Raw genomic sequence first — 17,713 nt, forward strand, 5'->3', positions numbered from 1 at the left:
TATTCTTTTTAAGTCCAGCGGTTCTTGACAAGCCGCTAATTGGCGGGGATGTAAACACCCCAGCATCGGTTGTCAAGCGATGTTGGAGGGACAAAAAGGCACACACACTCACACACACATATATGTATATATATATTTATATACGACGGGCTTCTTTCAGTTTCCATCTCCCAAATATATTCATACACACACACACGCACATATTATATATATATATATATGTACATATTTACGACGGGGCTTCCTTCAGTTTCTGTCTACCAGATTCACTCACAAGGCTTTGGTCGCCCGAGTCTATAGCAGAAGTCACTCGCTCAAGGTGCCACGCAGTGGGACTGAACCCGGAACCATGTGCTTGGTTCGCAAGCTACTTAACGCACCGCCAACCCCGCCTCTATTTCGAGAGTCATCTCCACTTACTTGCCATCTCCTATTCCAACTTAAATCTACTTCCGGCATCAGTAAATTTGAAATTAATTTGGACCCGGATCCGGTGCAACCGTTTCAAACTAAACTGAGGTAAGGCAGGCTTTTTTATTTCATTTGGGACCATTTAACGCTTGAATGAACATCCTTTCATCTTAAACTCTGTCTGTGTGTCTATAAATTAATGATACGATATTAATTATCGTAAAAGTGCGTGATCCAATTATGAGATCAGGAAATTAATGCTTTTGTTTTTCGTTACGAAACTTACAAGGGCGTGGCCGCTTTGTGGGGGACAGAGATGGAGGTAACACAGAGTAGGGTCTCTGTTAAGTCAGCCTGAAATGGTGGGGTTTTGTGTAGATGTTTTAACAAGGGTGGATTTCACCGCTGTGGAATCTGGGTACCATTTAATTAAGAAGAGTGGTCCTGGTGCGCGCACTCGTTTACTCGCGCACGCGCGCTAGATAGTCGTGACTAGTCGATCCTACAACGACTACCTAGCAAAGTAAATGAAACACAAAAACACAAAGTAAGGATCGACTAGTCACGACTAGCTTGCTCGGATGCGCTTGTACGCGATTGCGCGCACCGGGACCACTCGTCTTAGGTTGTACCCTGTAAATTAATGTGTGTCTATAAATTAAAGCTGAATATGTGTGTGTGTGTGTATGTGTGTGTGTGTGTGTGTAAAAGTGATAAAGTCAAGTTTCATGTATTTAGTGTCTGTAACTGTAACTCCCTCCCACTCCTTTTGCTGTTTTAGCTTTCTTTCTGACCTGTCCATAAATTATCTTTACAACTTCCACACTTCCGAACTTCAAATTGTAAACCCAGTGTTTATTTCAATACCTCGCTTCCTCCATTTCCTCCCTATCTTATTCTTCTCTTAGCCTATGTTATTAAGTCTGCTATGCGTATGTGTGTGTGTGTGTGTATAATATATACGAGCATTCCCCAGGCCTTTGTCTCCGTGTGTAGTGTACACAAATGTATTCATAAAACATCTTTCGTAATGCTTATGTATTAAGATCTTAATTAAAGGTTACAAGTCGATACCCTTCACAAGAAATAGTTTTAAATTCCAACCTTAAGTACACACACTCATATAGACACACACACTTATATATATATATATACACACATATATATATATCTATATATATACACACACACACACACACACATATATATATTATATATATACATATATATATACGTATATATACATACATATATATATATGTACATATATATATACACATATATAATTATGTAGTCACATGATCGATTATACTGCAGGATGTTACACATCACTTGTCACAATGTGCTTTGCATCGTTTTACGTTTTCAATGATGCCACTCCACTGGTTAGGAAAGCAGGCGAACATTCGGAAATCTTGGGAAAGGAAGGGCATTGCAAGAATCAAACCCACGATCTAGCTATTGTGAGGGTAACACCCGAATCACTATGCCATACAGCTACTCACACATGCACACTAGTATACACATACATAGACTTATATATGTACGTTTATGCATATAAAGCAATCATTTTACACCTTTTCTCCATACTACCATGGGTTGTATGAGTATATTATTGATCCATTCTTTTTGGATCTGGATCCCCTTCATGTTATTAACCCTTACCAGTTGTTCAAGGGATCACTTATTCCAATGGTTCGTCTATTAACAGGGAAAATGATAATCTAATCGTTCATAGCTGAGCAATTTTCAGTAAAAGCAAATGGAAACATACACACACACACTCAAGCAGGTGTGTGCATATATATATGCATACGTACACTCACACAAACACACAGACATTTCATTTTGGCAGTTTTTTCACTGGTCCTCAGATTTTGTCAGTGGTGTACGATGGGCTTCTCTCAGATTATCTCTATTTAATCCACTCAGAAGCCTTGATCAGCCATGGGATTTAGAAGAAGTTACTTGCCCAAGGTGTCATACAGTGGGACAAAACTGGTGGTTGGCGTTTGGAAGGGCATCCAGCTGTAAAATCCCTTCCAAAATAGACAGTAGCCCAGGGTAGTTCTTTTCTACCTGGCCTGCTCCTGTCACCCATCTTACTCATGAATGGATGAAAAGTGGACGTTAAGTGATGATGGCAATGATATATGAATATATATATATTGGAAATATATATATATATAAATATATATATATATAAATATATATATATAAAATATAATATATATAAATATATATATATATAATGGAAATTTATTAAATAATTATGAAATAGTCATAAAGATATTTTCAAAAATCTATAAAGTAAGCACTTGTTAATAGTGTCTGATTCGATCTCATCTACTTTGCTAGTGTTTTGACAAAAATCAATACAGGAGGTTTTATTGAACAAACTCTGTTTCATTGATTCTTTAAATATTTTTCGTAAATTTACCTTTCTCTGGAGAATCAGTTTGTCTTTGATATAAAGTGCCCTCCACTGTAGCTGGGGTATGATCCACAGATTTATAGCTCAACATGTACGCTGCCTCTACGTAGCTGACCAACAGACTGTACATTCCAATATTGAGGGTTTAATTGTAACCAGTCAATCTGTAATCTAACCTAGAGACACAACACAACGACTGTTGTTAGGTTTATTAGTGTCAAGAAGAACATTCAGCTATGAATAATACTTTAGATAAACTGAAGTTTACAATATCAATGTTATCTTTTGCAAGATTTTAGAACCATTAATTTCTGTTTATTGTTGTTTAACTCATTTTATAAGTTTTTCGAAACTGTTTTACTCTTTTTTTGACATCTTTTATTCAGAAGACATGGACTCAATCTATAATAAAATTTGTAATAATGATGTGGAAGGATTGAAAATCTTACTTGAGGAGGAGCCAGGCAAAGTAAGTTGTTCTGTTTATTGCTTTCTCAAATTTGCCTATTTCTTTATTATTTTATACGCAATTTGAAAACTTCAAACTAACTCCATATATTTCTCCATAATATTTCTTTTCTTTCTTCATCTCTTTCCTCTAATTGCCATTAATATTATAATAAAAGTATTGACCAAGGCAGCAAGATGGCAGAATCATTAGCATGCCAGGTGAAATGTTTCGTCTGTGTTTACGTTCTGAGATCAAATTCCGCCGAGGTCGACTTTTCTTGTCATCCTTCCTAGGTCGGTATATTAAGTACTAGTTGCCTACTGTGGTCGGTCTAATCGACTGGCCCCCTCCCCAAAAATGTCAGGCCTTGTGCCTTGAGTAGAAAAAGAATATTATTCTTGACCAAATTTTTAGCATGGCAAAGTAGATGGAATGTGAATGTGAGAGAAACCCATCATCACACACTGCAAGGGAGTATTCTGACATGAAATTTTCAGATGAGATGAGAAACAGATGGAATCTGTTCATGGATGGTGGCTTTTTAAAGAAGTCCTCTTGCCATACGCAGTCGAAGGTTTTACTGATGTCAAGGGCTACACCATTTTATGCAGATTTTGTCAAACATATGAAAACACTGGTGTGTCACATATGTACCAAGCCCCTCTTGATCTGGCTTTATAAAATTGTACTGGTGAGCATTGAATAATGAAAGATACCTAAAGGGACAAATATGATGGTTGTTTGTGACTTTTTACTTCATAATTGAACCATTGGAAGTTAGAATGACTGGATGGTAGTCACTCGATAAGATATTGTCTGCAGGAATATTGAGCAGGATTTCCCAGTGAGCTCAGTACTACTAATGTGTGGGGGCGCTGTGGGAAAATAGCATATGAGGTCATGTATATATGAAACACAAATAATGTGTACCCGAGTTTTACTGAAGCTATGTATCAACGGTTGGATCAGTAAAGAAAACTAAGTGGGGAAGCATCAAGTATTCACTTATTCTGGTGAAGGTTCTGTGGTAAGTAGTCACCCATGTCAAGACTAGGATCGAGAGGGAAATTAATCTGATCTGGTATTAATTGAAACGACATTAAAAATGTGTTATATAGAGTCGTAGCAAGGAAAGGGACATTGAGAAATCCTTGGTAAATGAAAAGAAACCACATTTAAAAGGTTTGAGAATCCCTGGTATAGGACCGTCATGGTTAGGAAGCAGTTGGTAGAATGATTCTGTTAAATTTATAGAGATTCTGTTGGTAGGAGACCAGAAATCTTGGTTTTAAATTAGGAGTGAAGAGAACTGACAGATGGTGAAATGCAGAAACGCATCCATCCATCTGACCATCATACCTGTAATTCAATGGTGGGTGTATGTCTGCCACTTTGTGATGGTAGGTGTTTTCCTCCAGATGATGTTGATATTGTTGTCTAAACAGATGTATTACAGTTGTGTATGAACAACTCACACCTTTTAACATTTTGTATGGCTACAAAGTACTAACGAAGCACTTAATTTAAAATGAAGCACTGCCTTATTTATGTTTTTATTCCCCTATCGTTTCCTTTCATTTGTATCCACTTTTTCATATTTTGAACATATTCAACAGAAGTTGGTGTCATCCAGAAGTTCCCACAGATATCTAGTCTCAAATAATTACTTTGTATTAGATTCAGTGACAAACATAAAGTGGTTTTCTTTCTCTTCATTGAGCTTATGCATGAATTGAACCATCTTCCTATGCATTTCGGGGAGCATGGTAATCAGGGAGGGCAGTAAGGTAACCAACAAAATCAGGCCCCAAGTGCAAGGAGCATTCCATCAATAGAGGTAAATCCTAGTAAATGACTTGAAAAGATGTTTGACAAGTCGCTGTCAGAGAGAAGCAATGTCACCAAAATTGTGAAGCAAGCAGAGGAGTGGCTGATGAGGATTGATAGATCAGGGCTTCCAGGAAAGTTCAGGGCATGGCTCTACCAACACAGACTGCTCCCAAGACTCATATGGTTGCTGACGCTGTATGATGCTCCAATGACAAGTGTGGAAAGGGTGGAGAGAAAGATAACTAAATACCTCCGAAGATTGCTAGGAGTTTCCCAAGCTTCACTTCAGTAGGCCTGTCCATAAGATCTGGAAGGCTACAACTTCCCCTGTTGTATTTAATGGAGGAATTTAAAGTAGCAAAATGTAATGTAATGATGTACAGAGTCTCTAAGGACGAGCTTGTCAGACCTGCAGGTATTACCACAAGGTGTGGGTAACTAGCACCGCTTTCGCTCAGGCTGAAGGCATACTGGAGCCACGCGTCATAATTGGAGTTACATGTTGGGGTCACCAGGGACTTGGCTCTTCCTATTTCCAACAATAGAAGAAAGTAGACACCAAGGAGAGGCGGGATATGACCGAGAAAGCGGTGCGGTACCAGGAGGAAGATAAAAGGAAATCAAGAGCTGTGGAGTTGGTATCTCTGAGTGCATGGACTAAATGGGATCTCCCTAAGAGGAAGCTCACATGGACTGACCTGTGGAGGCTGGAACCTTTGCACATCTCCTTCCTGCATGGAGCAGTGTATGACACACTCCCGACGTCAACAAACCAGGACAGATAAGGTTTGAGGGAAGACCAGCTGTGTAGACTTTGTGGGAAAGGGGCACTCTGGCACACATCCTGGCAGGGTGCAGAATAACAGAAAGAGAGAGAGAAAAAGGGTAAAGAGAGAGAAAGTGAGAAAAGAAAGAGAAGGATAGGAATGAAAGAGGGAGATAGAGAGAGAAAGAAGGAGAGAAAGAGGAAAGAAAACGAGAAAGAGAGTGAGAGACAAAGAGAGAAAAGAGAGAGAGAGAGAGAGAGAGAAAATGGAATTTCTCTATTTCACATGTCCTCACTTTCTTCATTACAGATTAATAAACCTATTGATGGAGATGGAACAACTCCTTTAATCTTTGCCTCTCAAGTGGGCGCCGATAGAAGAATCATCGACATTTTGATAAAAGCTGGTGCGAAGTTGGGAGCGAAAGACGGATTGAGTGGTTGGACAGCTTTGCATTGGGCTGTGAGGAGGTAAGTTGAGAATCAAGTAAAATCTGCAGATGTGTTTTTGTTTGTAAATTTGTTGCAATTGCAGACACAGGTTCAATATCCAAACAGGCCAGAGTAGTGGCAGTGGGACAGCAGCACAACAGCAGACTAGCAAACAACAACAACAACAACAACAAGCTTCTCTTTAGTCATCGATCCAATTCATTAGTCATTATTCAATCATAACAATCCCCATGATGATGATGATAACGGCGATGATGATGACGATGACGGTATTGATGATGTCGATCATGATGATGGTGTTGATTATGATGATGATGATGATGGAGGCGATGATGGTGATGCTGCTGCTGCTGATTATGATGATAATGATAATGATGATGATGATGATAACGACGATGATGATGATGACGATGATGATGATGACTGTGATTATGCCGATGATGATGATTATAATTATAGTGGCGATGAATGATGATGATGACGACGATGATGATGATGATTATGATGATGACGATGATAACCACGATGATGAAGCTGATGATGGTGATGGTGATGATGATGATGATGATTATGTGTTGTGATAACGACGATGATGAAGATGACGATGGTGATGGTGATGATGATGATATGATGATGATGACGGTAATGATGATGATGACGACATGATGATGATGATGATACGATGATGATGATGATGAATGTTGATAATAATGATGATGATGATGATGATGATGAGATGATGACGACAATGATTATGATGATTATCGTGATGATGACGATGATATGATGATATGATGTAATATTATGATGATTATGATGTTATATTATGATGATGATGATGATAATGATTTGATGTGATATTGATGAGGTTGATCTTGCTGTTGATGATGCGTAGATGCGATGATGATGATGATGATGACGATGATGATGACGATGATGATGATGGTGATGATGATGATGATGATGATGAAATGTGATGATGATGATATTAATGAGGTTGATCTTGCTGTTGATGATGGTGTTGATGATGATGATGATGATTATGATTATAGTGGTAATGAATGGATAATATTGATTATGATGATATTGGAGATGTCGAAGATGATAATGATGATGATGGTGTTGGCAATGAGGTGATGATGAGAAGGCTCTGATGATGATGATGATGATGTGATTATGTCAATGATGGAGTGTGGCAATGATGATGATGGTAATGATGTTGATGAACATATTGATGATAATAGTGCAGGTGATGAAGATGGTGATGATGATGATGGCGATGATGATGATGGCGATGATGGCGATGATGATGATGGCGATGATGATGATGATGATTTTGTCAATGAAGGAGGTGGTGGCAATGATGATGATGGTAATGATGTTGATGAACACGATATTGATGATAATAGTGCAGGTGATAATGATGATGATGATGATGACGATAATGTTTCGTCTCAAAGCCAAAATATTTTCATATTTAATGTAAATTAGTCAATGTTTCTATCTTTTACCCTCAGGAATCACCTTCAAGCAGTGGAGATATTATTATCTCGGGGAAGTGAGGTAAGTATCTTATTTATATCCTTTCGTATGTTCTACTGAAGACGAAAGAATCTATTATGAGATTAATTTCGAAATTGATTCAATATAGAAATAACGAACTTTTAAAAAAACATTCTATCGTCCGGCTTTCCCCGATTTCAGTTCTTCGTGTTTTTTTGTTTTTTTTGTAGCGAGTAAATAATATGTGGAAATTGCCGATTTAAAAGTCTGTTATCAGCAAATTGTCATTGAAATACTTTTCTTTAGCCCTTATTTATAAGTTGTTTATAATTTAACTGTAAAGTTATTTTAATATGCTGCCACATTTTTTGATGGAATATTTTTCTGTAAAAAAAACTTCATCCTATATTAGTATGTATATATATATATATATATATATATATATATATATATATATAGCAAAAACTGTCTGATGAACGGCAACGAGAAACTCAGATTAACAGATTTTGTTGAATTTTCTGCTGCTTTAAATAAAGTATATATATATATATATATTAGTATATTATATATATATATATATACACATATATATATATATATATAAATATGTATGCACACGTATATATGAGTATGTACACACACCCACACACACACCCACACACACACACACACACATACATATACATATATATATATATATATATATATATACTTCTTGAGCCCCCGTATTTTCCCCCATATCTTTCTGGTGTTTCCTACTTTTTAATGATAATCATTGATTTTCGATGACGATTATGTTGAGAAAACAGAAGCATTTGATTAGTTTCAAACAAATCACAACTCCAGAGATAATCGTTGATTAAGACATTGAAAGGGATGGATTTTCAGAAAATTTCATTAAGAAATGTATATTAAAAAGCTTCATGAGGAACTACAACAACAATATATATATATATATATTATATATATATATATATATATATATATATATATATATATAGGCACAAGAATGGCTGTGTGGTAAGTCGCTTGCTTACAAAGCACATGGTTCCGGGTTCAGTCCCACTTGGGCAAGTGTCTTGTACTTTAGCCTCGGGCCGACCAAAGCCTTGTGAGTGGATTTGGTAGACGGAAACTGGAAGAAGCCCGTCCTATATATGTATATATATATATATATTTATATATATATTTGTGTGTTTGAGTGTGCGTGTTTGTTACTCACCATCGCTTGACAACCGATGCTGGTGTGCTTACGCTCTCGTAACTTAGCGGTTCGGCAAAGAGATCGATAGAATAAGTACTAGACTTACAAAGAATAAGTCCTGGTCGCAATGTCCTCGACTAAATGTGGTGCTCCAGCATGGCCACAGTCAAATGATGGAAACAAGCAAAAGAGTAAAAAAGATCTATTTACACACACACACACACACACACACACATGTGTATACATATATATATATATATATGTAGTGAGAGAGGCGCAGGTGTGGCTGTGTGGTAAGTAACTTGCTTACCAACCACATGGTTCCCGGTTCATTTTCACTGCATGGCACAATGAACAAGTGTCTTCTGCTATAGCCCCAGGCTGAGCAAACCTTGTGAGTGGATTTGGTAGATGGAGACTGAAAGAAGCTCGTCGTATGTATATATATATAAATATGTATAAATCTATATATGTGTGTGTGTGTGTACATATATATATATATATATACATATGAGTTTGTGTATGTGTGTGTGTGTTATGTGTCTCTGTGTGTACGTGCGTGTGTTTGTGTGTCTGTGTTTGTCCCCCAACATCGCTTGACAACCGATGCTGGTGTGTTTACGTCCCCGTAAACTAGCATTTCTGCAAAAGAAATGAATAAAATAAGTACTAGGCTTACTGGGGTCGATTTGCTCGACTAACGACAGTGCTCCAGCATGGCCACATTCACATGACTGAAACAAATGCAAGAATAAAAGAATAAATGTAATTATGAACACTCACACACGCGAACACACGTATATACACACATACACACACACACATTTTGCTGCTCTATGTGTTTATTTATTGAGTTATTCATCCTATATATATGTGTGTTTGTGTGTGTATGTATATAAATATATTTATATGCACATATGTATGTGTGTATACGCGTGTATGTATATACAATAGAAATCTCTATTACCTACTCCCCACCCCAATCATTCCACCTGTTTAATTAATTTCATTCCTTCTCTTCTCTTTTTCTGTGAGTTTTTCTTTTAATTCTTCACCACCCGACTCCCCTTTCAGACACCATTTTTAATGTTTTTATTCTTTTCTTTTTCAGGTTAATCCTCGAGATGAAGGTGGTCGAACACCGCTGCACTTCGCCTGTTGGTGGGGATCCTTGCACACTGTCGATCTTTTGTTGGGTCACAATGGCATTGAAGCCAATGTGATTAACAACGATGGAGACACACCACTGCATAAGGCAGTTCAGCAGTAAGTCCCCATTGGATCTGGAATATCCAAATCTGTTTCTTTTATGTTTTCAATAATATTTGTTTCTTTTTCATTCAGTCATTCATGTCATAATCCCACCATGGGGTCATTGTCTTTCTTCTCTCTTTTGCACTATAATCTACTTTATTAATTAATCATCACCATAATTGTTATTGTTGTTGCCTGACTGGACACTTTACTTCAACTCGTTCTCCATTTCCTCAACGTCACAGGTTCAAATCCTCTCTCTTCTTCTTTCCATCCCATCTAGAACTACTTTCTCTCTTTCTTCCTCACTCTCTCTCCTTTGTAGTTTCCCTATTTACTCGGACCCTGGGCTAAATACAGAATCATCCCCTTACAGTATTTACATTTGTCTCTTTATGTTCCATGTTCAAATCCTACCAGAATATTTACTATCACTCTGGGGTCAATATAATCTGTACCAGTAATACCCAGGGGTTCCTTTAATAAACTGTCTTCCTTCTTTTCTCCAGTTCTCGTTTCTTATTACTTTCAGAGGAAATAAATTGTGTTATTTTATTTACGACTCTTTACGTTCAGAGTTCAAATCCTGCCAAGGTCAACTTCTTCCATCTTTGCAAGGTTGATAAAATACAATACCAGTGATGTACTGGGGTTCATATGATTACCTGTAGCCCTTCTTTCCTTCCTAAATTTCATGTTTATATAAGCTGTCAGAATTCTTAGAAGTATTTTTCCTGTCTTTACATTTCTGGGTTTACTCAGGTGTGTATATATCATTGTTCTACTGTGTAGAGTGTGTATTGAATAAATATATGTGTGTGTGAGTATGTGTGTAATAATTGCTGTAATTAAGTTATTGTGACCTAATTACATTTGTTTTCTTTAATGACCTAATAATTATTATCTCAAGCTGTGTGATGTTTGTTTTTTTCATGTTTTTCTTTCCTTATCCTTTACTTTCAGCCAACACTATAAAGTGGTGTGTGCGATGCTGAAGCAGGTTAGTTAATAAATACATATTATATACACTCTCCAGTATTATATTGATCTGTATAATATAAATATCATCAAGGTACCAGTAAAATAATGGGAATAGATTTAATCACATGTACTACAAATGCCTTGTGTTTGTGGAGGAATTGTATATTGATCATGTTGATGTTGATATTAGCTGTGTTGACTGTCCAACTGACCACCACCACTGATAATAATATCTTTAATAGTGAAATAAAACAAGGTTATTATGAGATGAACCAAAATATAACAGACATCATATATATATATATATATATATATATTAATTGTTTCAGGCATTTGACTGCGGTCATGCTGGGGCATCACCTTGAATTTTTGGTCTACTGTATCGATCCCAGTACTTTTATTATTTTAAGCATACCACTTATCCTTTCAGCCTCTTTGCTGTACCACTACACACACACACACACACACACACACACACACACACACACACACATACACAAACACTCACACACACACATACATAGGCACACAGCTATTATGAAGCTTCTTTCAGTTTTCATTTACCAAATCCACTAACAAGATTTTGTTCAGCTCTAGGTAAGAGTGGAATATACTTGCCTGAGTTTGCATGCAGAGGGATTCAACGTAGAACCGTGTATGGTTGGGAAAAAAGCTTCTTATTCTACAACCATGTATATATGTATGGGTGTGTTGTACTCATTTCTGTGTAAATATATATACATACATAACTTAGAATAACTTAGAAAGGTTTTGGCCAGTATTGGCCCAAGCCATGTCTAACTTAATAGCACCACCTGGCGAAGTTTTTCAGTTCAGGATTTGGGCACCAAGGCCCATTCGAGCAGAGAGTTATTGTTTGCGGAGACATATCCGAGTGTGGGTGGTTTGTCCGGTACTGTTTGAAGGAATTTGTCCAAAGACTTCTTGAATTTTGTGTGGTCAGTTTCTTTTTTGACGTGTCCTGGTGTAATGTTGAAGAGAGCGGGTCCAATTGAGGTAAAATAGTTGTGCCGTATTGTCGTTATGTGATGCGATTTAGATTTTTGTTGTGGACGGATGGCACGTGGTCCAAGCCTTGGATGTATTTTGAAGGTGATGCCAACATCATTCGAACAGTGCTGATGGAATATTTTCCACATCATACAGATAATGTAGCGTTCACGGCGTCGTTGGAGTGAATACAATTTCAGCTTCTCTAGTCTACCCCAGTAGTCAAGGTCTGACATGCCATACATACATACATACACATATGTATATATGTATAGACATAGATACATATATATATATATATATATATATATATATATATATATATATATATATATTATATATATATATATATGTATATATATATGTATATATATATACATATATATATATGTATATATATATATGTATATATATATATGTATATATATATATGTAATATATATATTATATATAAATATATATATATATCTAAATATATATATATATATATATATATAATATTATATATATATATATATTATATATATATATAATATGTATATGTCTATATATTTGTATAGAGAGAGACATATACATACATATATATATATGTACTGGAGATGCATGGATTTATGGTTAGATCGTATGTGATCTTCTTCTAGCACATGGCTGTCCACATAGTGGTTTTTAGCCCTAAATATACACATGTGTATATATATATCTATATATATATATATATATATATATATATATATAATAAATAATATATTTTTTAACCAATGATAATTTTGATTGTTATTTTCATATTTGTGTATGTCTGTCTCTATTTGTGCGTTATAGCCATCATCGTCATCACCATCATCGTCATCATTATCATCATTTAACATCCACTCACCATACTGGCATGTGTCGGCTGGTTTGACAGGAGATTATGAGTCGGTGAGCTGCCCCACGTTCCTGTCTGATTTGGCATAGTTTCTACAGCTTGATGTCCTTCTTAATGCCAACCACCCCAGGTGTGTAATTGGTGTTTCACATGCCACCGGCACGGGTGCCACTTGCATGACACCGACAATGGCCACGACTACGATTCACGGATGGTTGCCATTTAAATGGCACCACCAACGACGATAATTCCCAGGTGCCAATTTACATGGCACCATCGGTGACCACAACTATGATACCCAGGTGTCATTGACATGGCACCGGAAGCGAACAGCCACGGCTATGATGCACGGCTGCCACTTATAGGACACTGGCACGACCACATCCTTATCGTCACTTGGCCTGACATGTCCTCTCCCGCAGAGAATATCACCAGGGCTCTCGGTCACTTGTCATCTCCTCTATGATGTCCAACGGTTGGAGATCATTCTTCATCAACTCATCGAAAGTCTTCTTGGGTCTCCGTCTTCCAAAGGATCCTTCCACAGTTAGAGATCGGCACTTTTTGACACAGCTGTCCATGTCCATACACATCGCAAGACCATACCAACGCAGACGTCTCTCTTGCACACCCTATTTGATGTCTTCAATGCTCAGCTTTTCTCTCAAGACTCCTATACTCTGTCGTACATGCACACTGAGATTGTACATCCAGCGAGGCATACTGGCTTCATTTCTTTCAAGCCTATGGAAGTCCTCAGAGAGGTCACATCCCATGTTTCACTGACATGTAACATAGTTGTTTACACACAGGCATCATAACGTCTGCCTTTCAATCTCAGGGAGACGCTCTTTGTTACCATTAGAGTTAAGATCACTCTGAACTTTGCACGTCTTATTCTTATTCTTGCAGCTACACTCAAGGAAGAACAAACCACACTCCTGACTTGGCCACCTAGATAGCGGAAACTATCAACTCCCAGTAGCTTACTTACCTACCTGGCAATTGATGGGCTCTATTTTCTCTACATTTGTGCTGTTTATTGTACTGTGCACCTTCCAAACAGAAAAACTATTATCCCTGTTAACCTTCCTCTGATATTGCTGCAACACTTATGTGTCCATACCTTACACTGGGCACATTTATGAAATTCCTACCTACGCTTTTTCTACAGATCGAACAGTGCCATCTTCCTAAGGGGATTTGTGAATTGTCCGCTTTCCTACTTACCAAGACCGGTTTTGTTAGACTAAGTTTAGGGTCCTTTGGTTCTAGTCCTTACTGATATACCTAAAATTTACCTAGTTCTGAAAGTTATTCGGCTATGATAACAAGGTCATCAGCATTGGGGATCTCCTAGAAGCAGTTCATCTTAAATTCCTCTGTTATTGCCTGGAGGACTCTGATAAACAGGAAGGAGCTAAGGACTAATCCATGGTGAACCCCTACTTGTACCCTAATTCATTGCTACACACGATGCCAAACCTCACCTTACTGACAGCATCCCTGTACATGGCTTGTAACGCTCTCACCAACCATTCGTCCATCCCTAGTTTTTGCAGTGACCGCCAAATAAGGGATCAAGGGATCCTGTCAAAGCCTTTCTCCGTGTTTAACAAAGGCCCAGTACAAGAGTTTATCTTTGGCTTTGTACTTCTCCTGCAGCCGCCTTATCAGGAATATAGCATCAGAGGTGCTTCGCTGTGGCACAAAACCAAATTGCATCTCTTCTGGTCTAACACACATCCTAATTATTTTGTCTGTGACCCTCTCTGTAATTTTCATTGCTTCATCTAATAGTTTGATACTTCTGTAATTCTTCCCGTCCAAAGCATCATCTTCCCTGTATGTGTGTGTGTGTGTGCGTGTGTATTTGTAAATATTTGGAATTTGTGTATACATTTAGAAGTATGACGCTTAAAGATCTTTCGCTGATTCGGTTACCTCATGTCATCCACAGTTGAGCTATAAGTGACACTGGATCTACCTCATGTATTCTGCAGTGTTCGTTCAGTTTATAATGACTGAGGGAAGCAGAAAATGGAGTTAACGAGAATTTTCATTCATCGCAACGATTGTTTCAATCCATCTTGCATCGGGCCCTTGCAGGTAGGATATTGTATAACTGGTTGTGGGACATCCTCCGGTGCAGATGCATGTCATCGGGTGTCTCTTTTTTAAAGAAGATACCTCTGTAAATATATTCGGTTTCGCTTGGAATGTTGTTTTGCCAGGAGGCTGTTGTCTCTCATGTTGTAATCCAAGAAGCTCCTAGCAACAACATGTCAAGTGAAACTGAATATATTTAGTGAGGTATCTTTACATTAAAACAAGGCACCCGATGAGATGCATCTGCACTGGAGGATGCAACACAACACGTTGTATAGTAGCCCACCCGCAAGCGACCGATGCAAGATGGGTCGAAACGGTCGTTGTGATGCATATTCTCGTGAACTCCGTTTCCCCAATTCATTATATGTATTTATATATGTAACACTGATGTTTATGTGTGTGTGCGTGCGTGCGCATTAGTTTTATGCATGTGGACGCTAACCGGCTCAGCAGTTTTATGAACCCCTTATTAATGTAGCAACGTCAAAAGTAAACATTAGAAATTATAATTCTTCTTTACTTGACTTGATCTGCTAATCATGTGTTTACTCTAGTTCTGTTGCCCTACAACTTACTATAGTGAGGGGCAAATGTAGGACATCTTAATATGTTTATCATGTCTCACACACACATGTATCAGGTTATAGAAGGTCCTTATGGAAGATTTATTTCACTGACAAACATCAAATGTATTTGATCAGTTTGATCTAGTACCCAGTAGAAAACTGTAATGACATTGATATCAACCCTGATTTTCATGTAAATTTTCATTTTCCATTTTTACCTCCACAAAGGATTCGGTGAATTTAGAAATTGTGAACAAAAAATATAGGACACCATTGCTTGAAGCTGTCTCGGACGGTCACCTCGGAATAATGCAGCGGCTGATAGCCAGGGGCACGAATGTAAATGTTGTTGAACATGGAGGAAATAATTGCCTGCATCTGGCGTTAAAAAGAAAAAACAACTTTCATTCTGAGGTGGAGCACATGACCATGTTAGATCAGGTAAGTTTTCACATTGTTTGTGACTATGTGTGTGTGTGTGTGTGTGTGTGTGTGCATTTGTGCGTCTGTGTGTGTGTGTTTGTGTGTGTGTGCGTGTGTGTGTGCATTTGTGCGTCTGTGTGTGTGTAAAATAGACAAACTGACAGAGAAAGACAGACAGAAACAGACATTGTTTATATCGCAATTCTCACCTACCAACCCCATCCTCCATTACCATTTCCTGATCCAGTCACAATGGTAACCCTTAGTTATATTATTATGTAACAAACACTATTCTCTATCCGTCCCCTTCCGTCCTCAAAGGCACGACCTCTCCATGGTAGAGAAGGTGATCCATCTCGAATGTTGGCCATACAAACACGGTCATCAAAATTTGAAGGAGAAATGATCTATTCAAGACAGGAGATATTATTCTGAATTAACAATGATACTGGGTAGAAGAGAGGTTCATATGATAGACAGTAACATTTATAGTGCTGGTGCCATGATAATAAATACATCTTGTCCATTCCATGAAGAATTCTGCCTGAAACAGCTCTCTGTCACATTTCTTTTATATAATACTAGCAGCATAGCCGGCATTGCCTGGGTATGTAAGAGCCCCTAGTAGGCAACGACTAATCCCAATCTAGTCCTTTCCCTCTTGGAACGAAGGCGCATGTGTAGGTTGCAATATCTTCTCTTCACTCGAATACTTCTGTGTATACGATGTTCCTAGCTGTCCCTTTGGGCGATAAAAAGGTCGAGTTGCGTCCTCTAGACAGAAGATGTGTTGCATATAAAAGTTTAGATTCTCGACCCCATGTCGAATTTATCGAATTTTTTTCAGAACTGGGGGAACTTTTCAAAATTTTCGCTGCGTTAGTTTTGAATTATGACATTGGGCTATTCCCATATGAATAAAGCTCACTACAGATGACTGACTACTATTCAGGCAGTTGATGGTCATCTGTGTATTGTTGTAATGTCTACTTTGGTGAGAGGAACCTACTCTGACAGCCAGCGACCTCCCCACCTACTGGAATAGTCCATCAGACTAACACTGAACAAATTATCAACTATGCGTTGGTGTTCTGCCTCAACTGTGACACCGATTCTTACTTCCCTACTTCACTTTCTTCATCAAAAGATGTTTCCTTATAATTCATCATCATCATCATCATGATAATGTATCGACTGTTTTCAAAGCTGGCATGGGTTCGACGCTTTGACAGAAGCTGGTCAGCTGAAAAGCTACCTGGGCTCCATATCTCTTTTCGCATTGTTTCGACAGTTGGACGTCCTTCCTAATGCCACCCAATTTACATAATGTACTGCGTGCTTTTCTGCAGCACCGACACGGATATTTGTATGTGACACCAGCATGGGTGATTTTTCCGAAGCATCAGCACCCATGATCCCACAAGATTAGGATATCTCAGACGAAGAATG

General features: G+C 37.9%; 1 protein-coding gene across 3 annotated transcripts; it reads left to right on the forward strand.

Moving 5' to 3' along the window:
• The first annotated feature begins 259 nt into the window (after positions 1-259).
• On the forward strand, positions 260-16,844 carry LOC115226955 (26S proteasome non-ATPase regulatory subunit 10-like). Of its 3 annotated transcripts, XM_036515517.1 has the most exons (7): positions 260-519; positions 3,232-3,314; positions 6,203-6,363; positions 7,863-7,908; positions 10,164-10,318; positions 11,270-11,306; positions 16,070-16,844. In XM_036515517.1, exons 2-7 carry the CDS (start codon positions 3,237-3,239, stop codon positions 16,409-16,411), a joined length of 819 nt encoding a protein of 272 aa, XP_036371410.1. In that variant the 5' UTR covers positions 260-519; positions 3,232-3,236; the 3' UTR covers positions 16,412-16,844. The 3 variants fall into 3 exon arrangements, 2 of the variants coding, with proteins under 2 accessions (XP_036371410.1, XP_036371409.1); XR_005004449.1 differs by lacking the exon at positions 7,863-7,908 and having other exon boundaries at positions 271-519; XM_036515516.1 differs by lacking the exons at positions 260-519; positions 3,232-3,314 and having other exon boundaries at positions 6,029-6,363.
• The last annotated feature ends 869 nt before the right edge of the window (positions 16,845-17,713 follow it).

Source organism: Octopus sinensis, unplaced genomic scaffold (genome assembly GCF_006345805.1).
Source record: "Octopus sinensis unplaced genomic scaffold, ASM634580v1 Contig00686, whole genome shotgun sequence".
NCBI lineage: Eukaryota > Metazoa > Mollusca > Cephalopoda > Octopoda > Octopodidae > Octopus > Octopus sinensis.

What these genes read in the sequence shown, in the direction of transcription:
- LOC115226955 (XM_036515516.1), top strand. Translation starts at nt 6,053, where the DNA reads ATGAAAGAGGGAGATAGAGAGAGAAAGAAGGAGAGAAAGAGGAAAGAA. An exon ending in TTGCATTGGGCTGTGAGGAG is followed by an intron (nt 6,364 to 7,862) that starts GTAAGTTGAGAA and finishes TTTTACCCTCAG; the next exon opens with GAATCACCTTCAAGCAGTGG. An exon ending in TGTGTGCGATGCTGAAGCAG is followed by an intron (nt 11,307 to 16,069) that starts GTTAGTTAATAA and finishes ACCTCCACAAAG; the next exon opens with GATTCGGTGAATTTAGAAAT.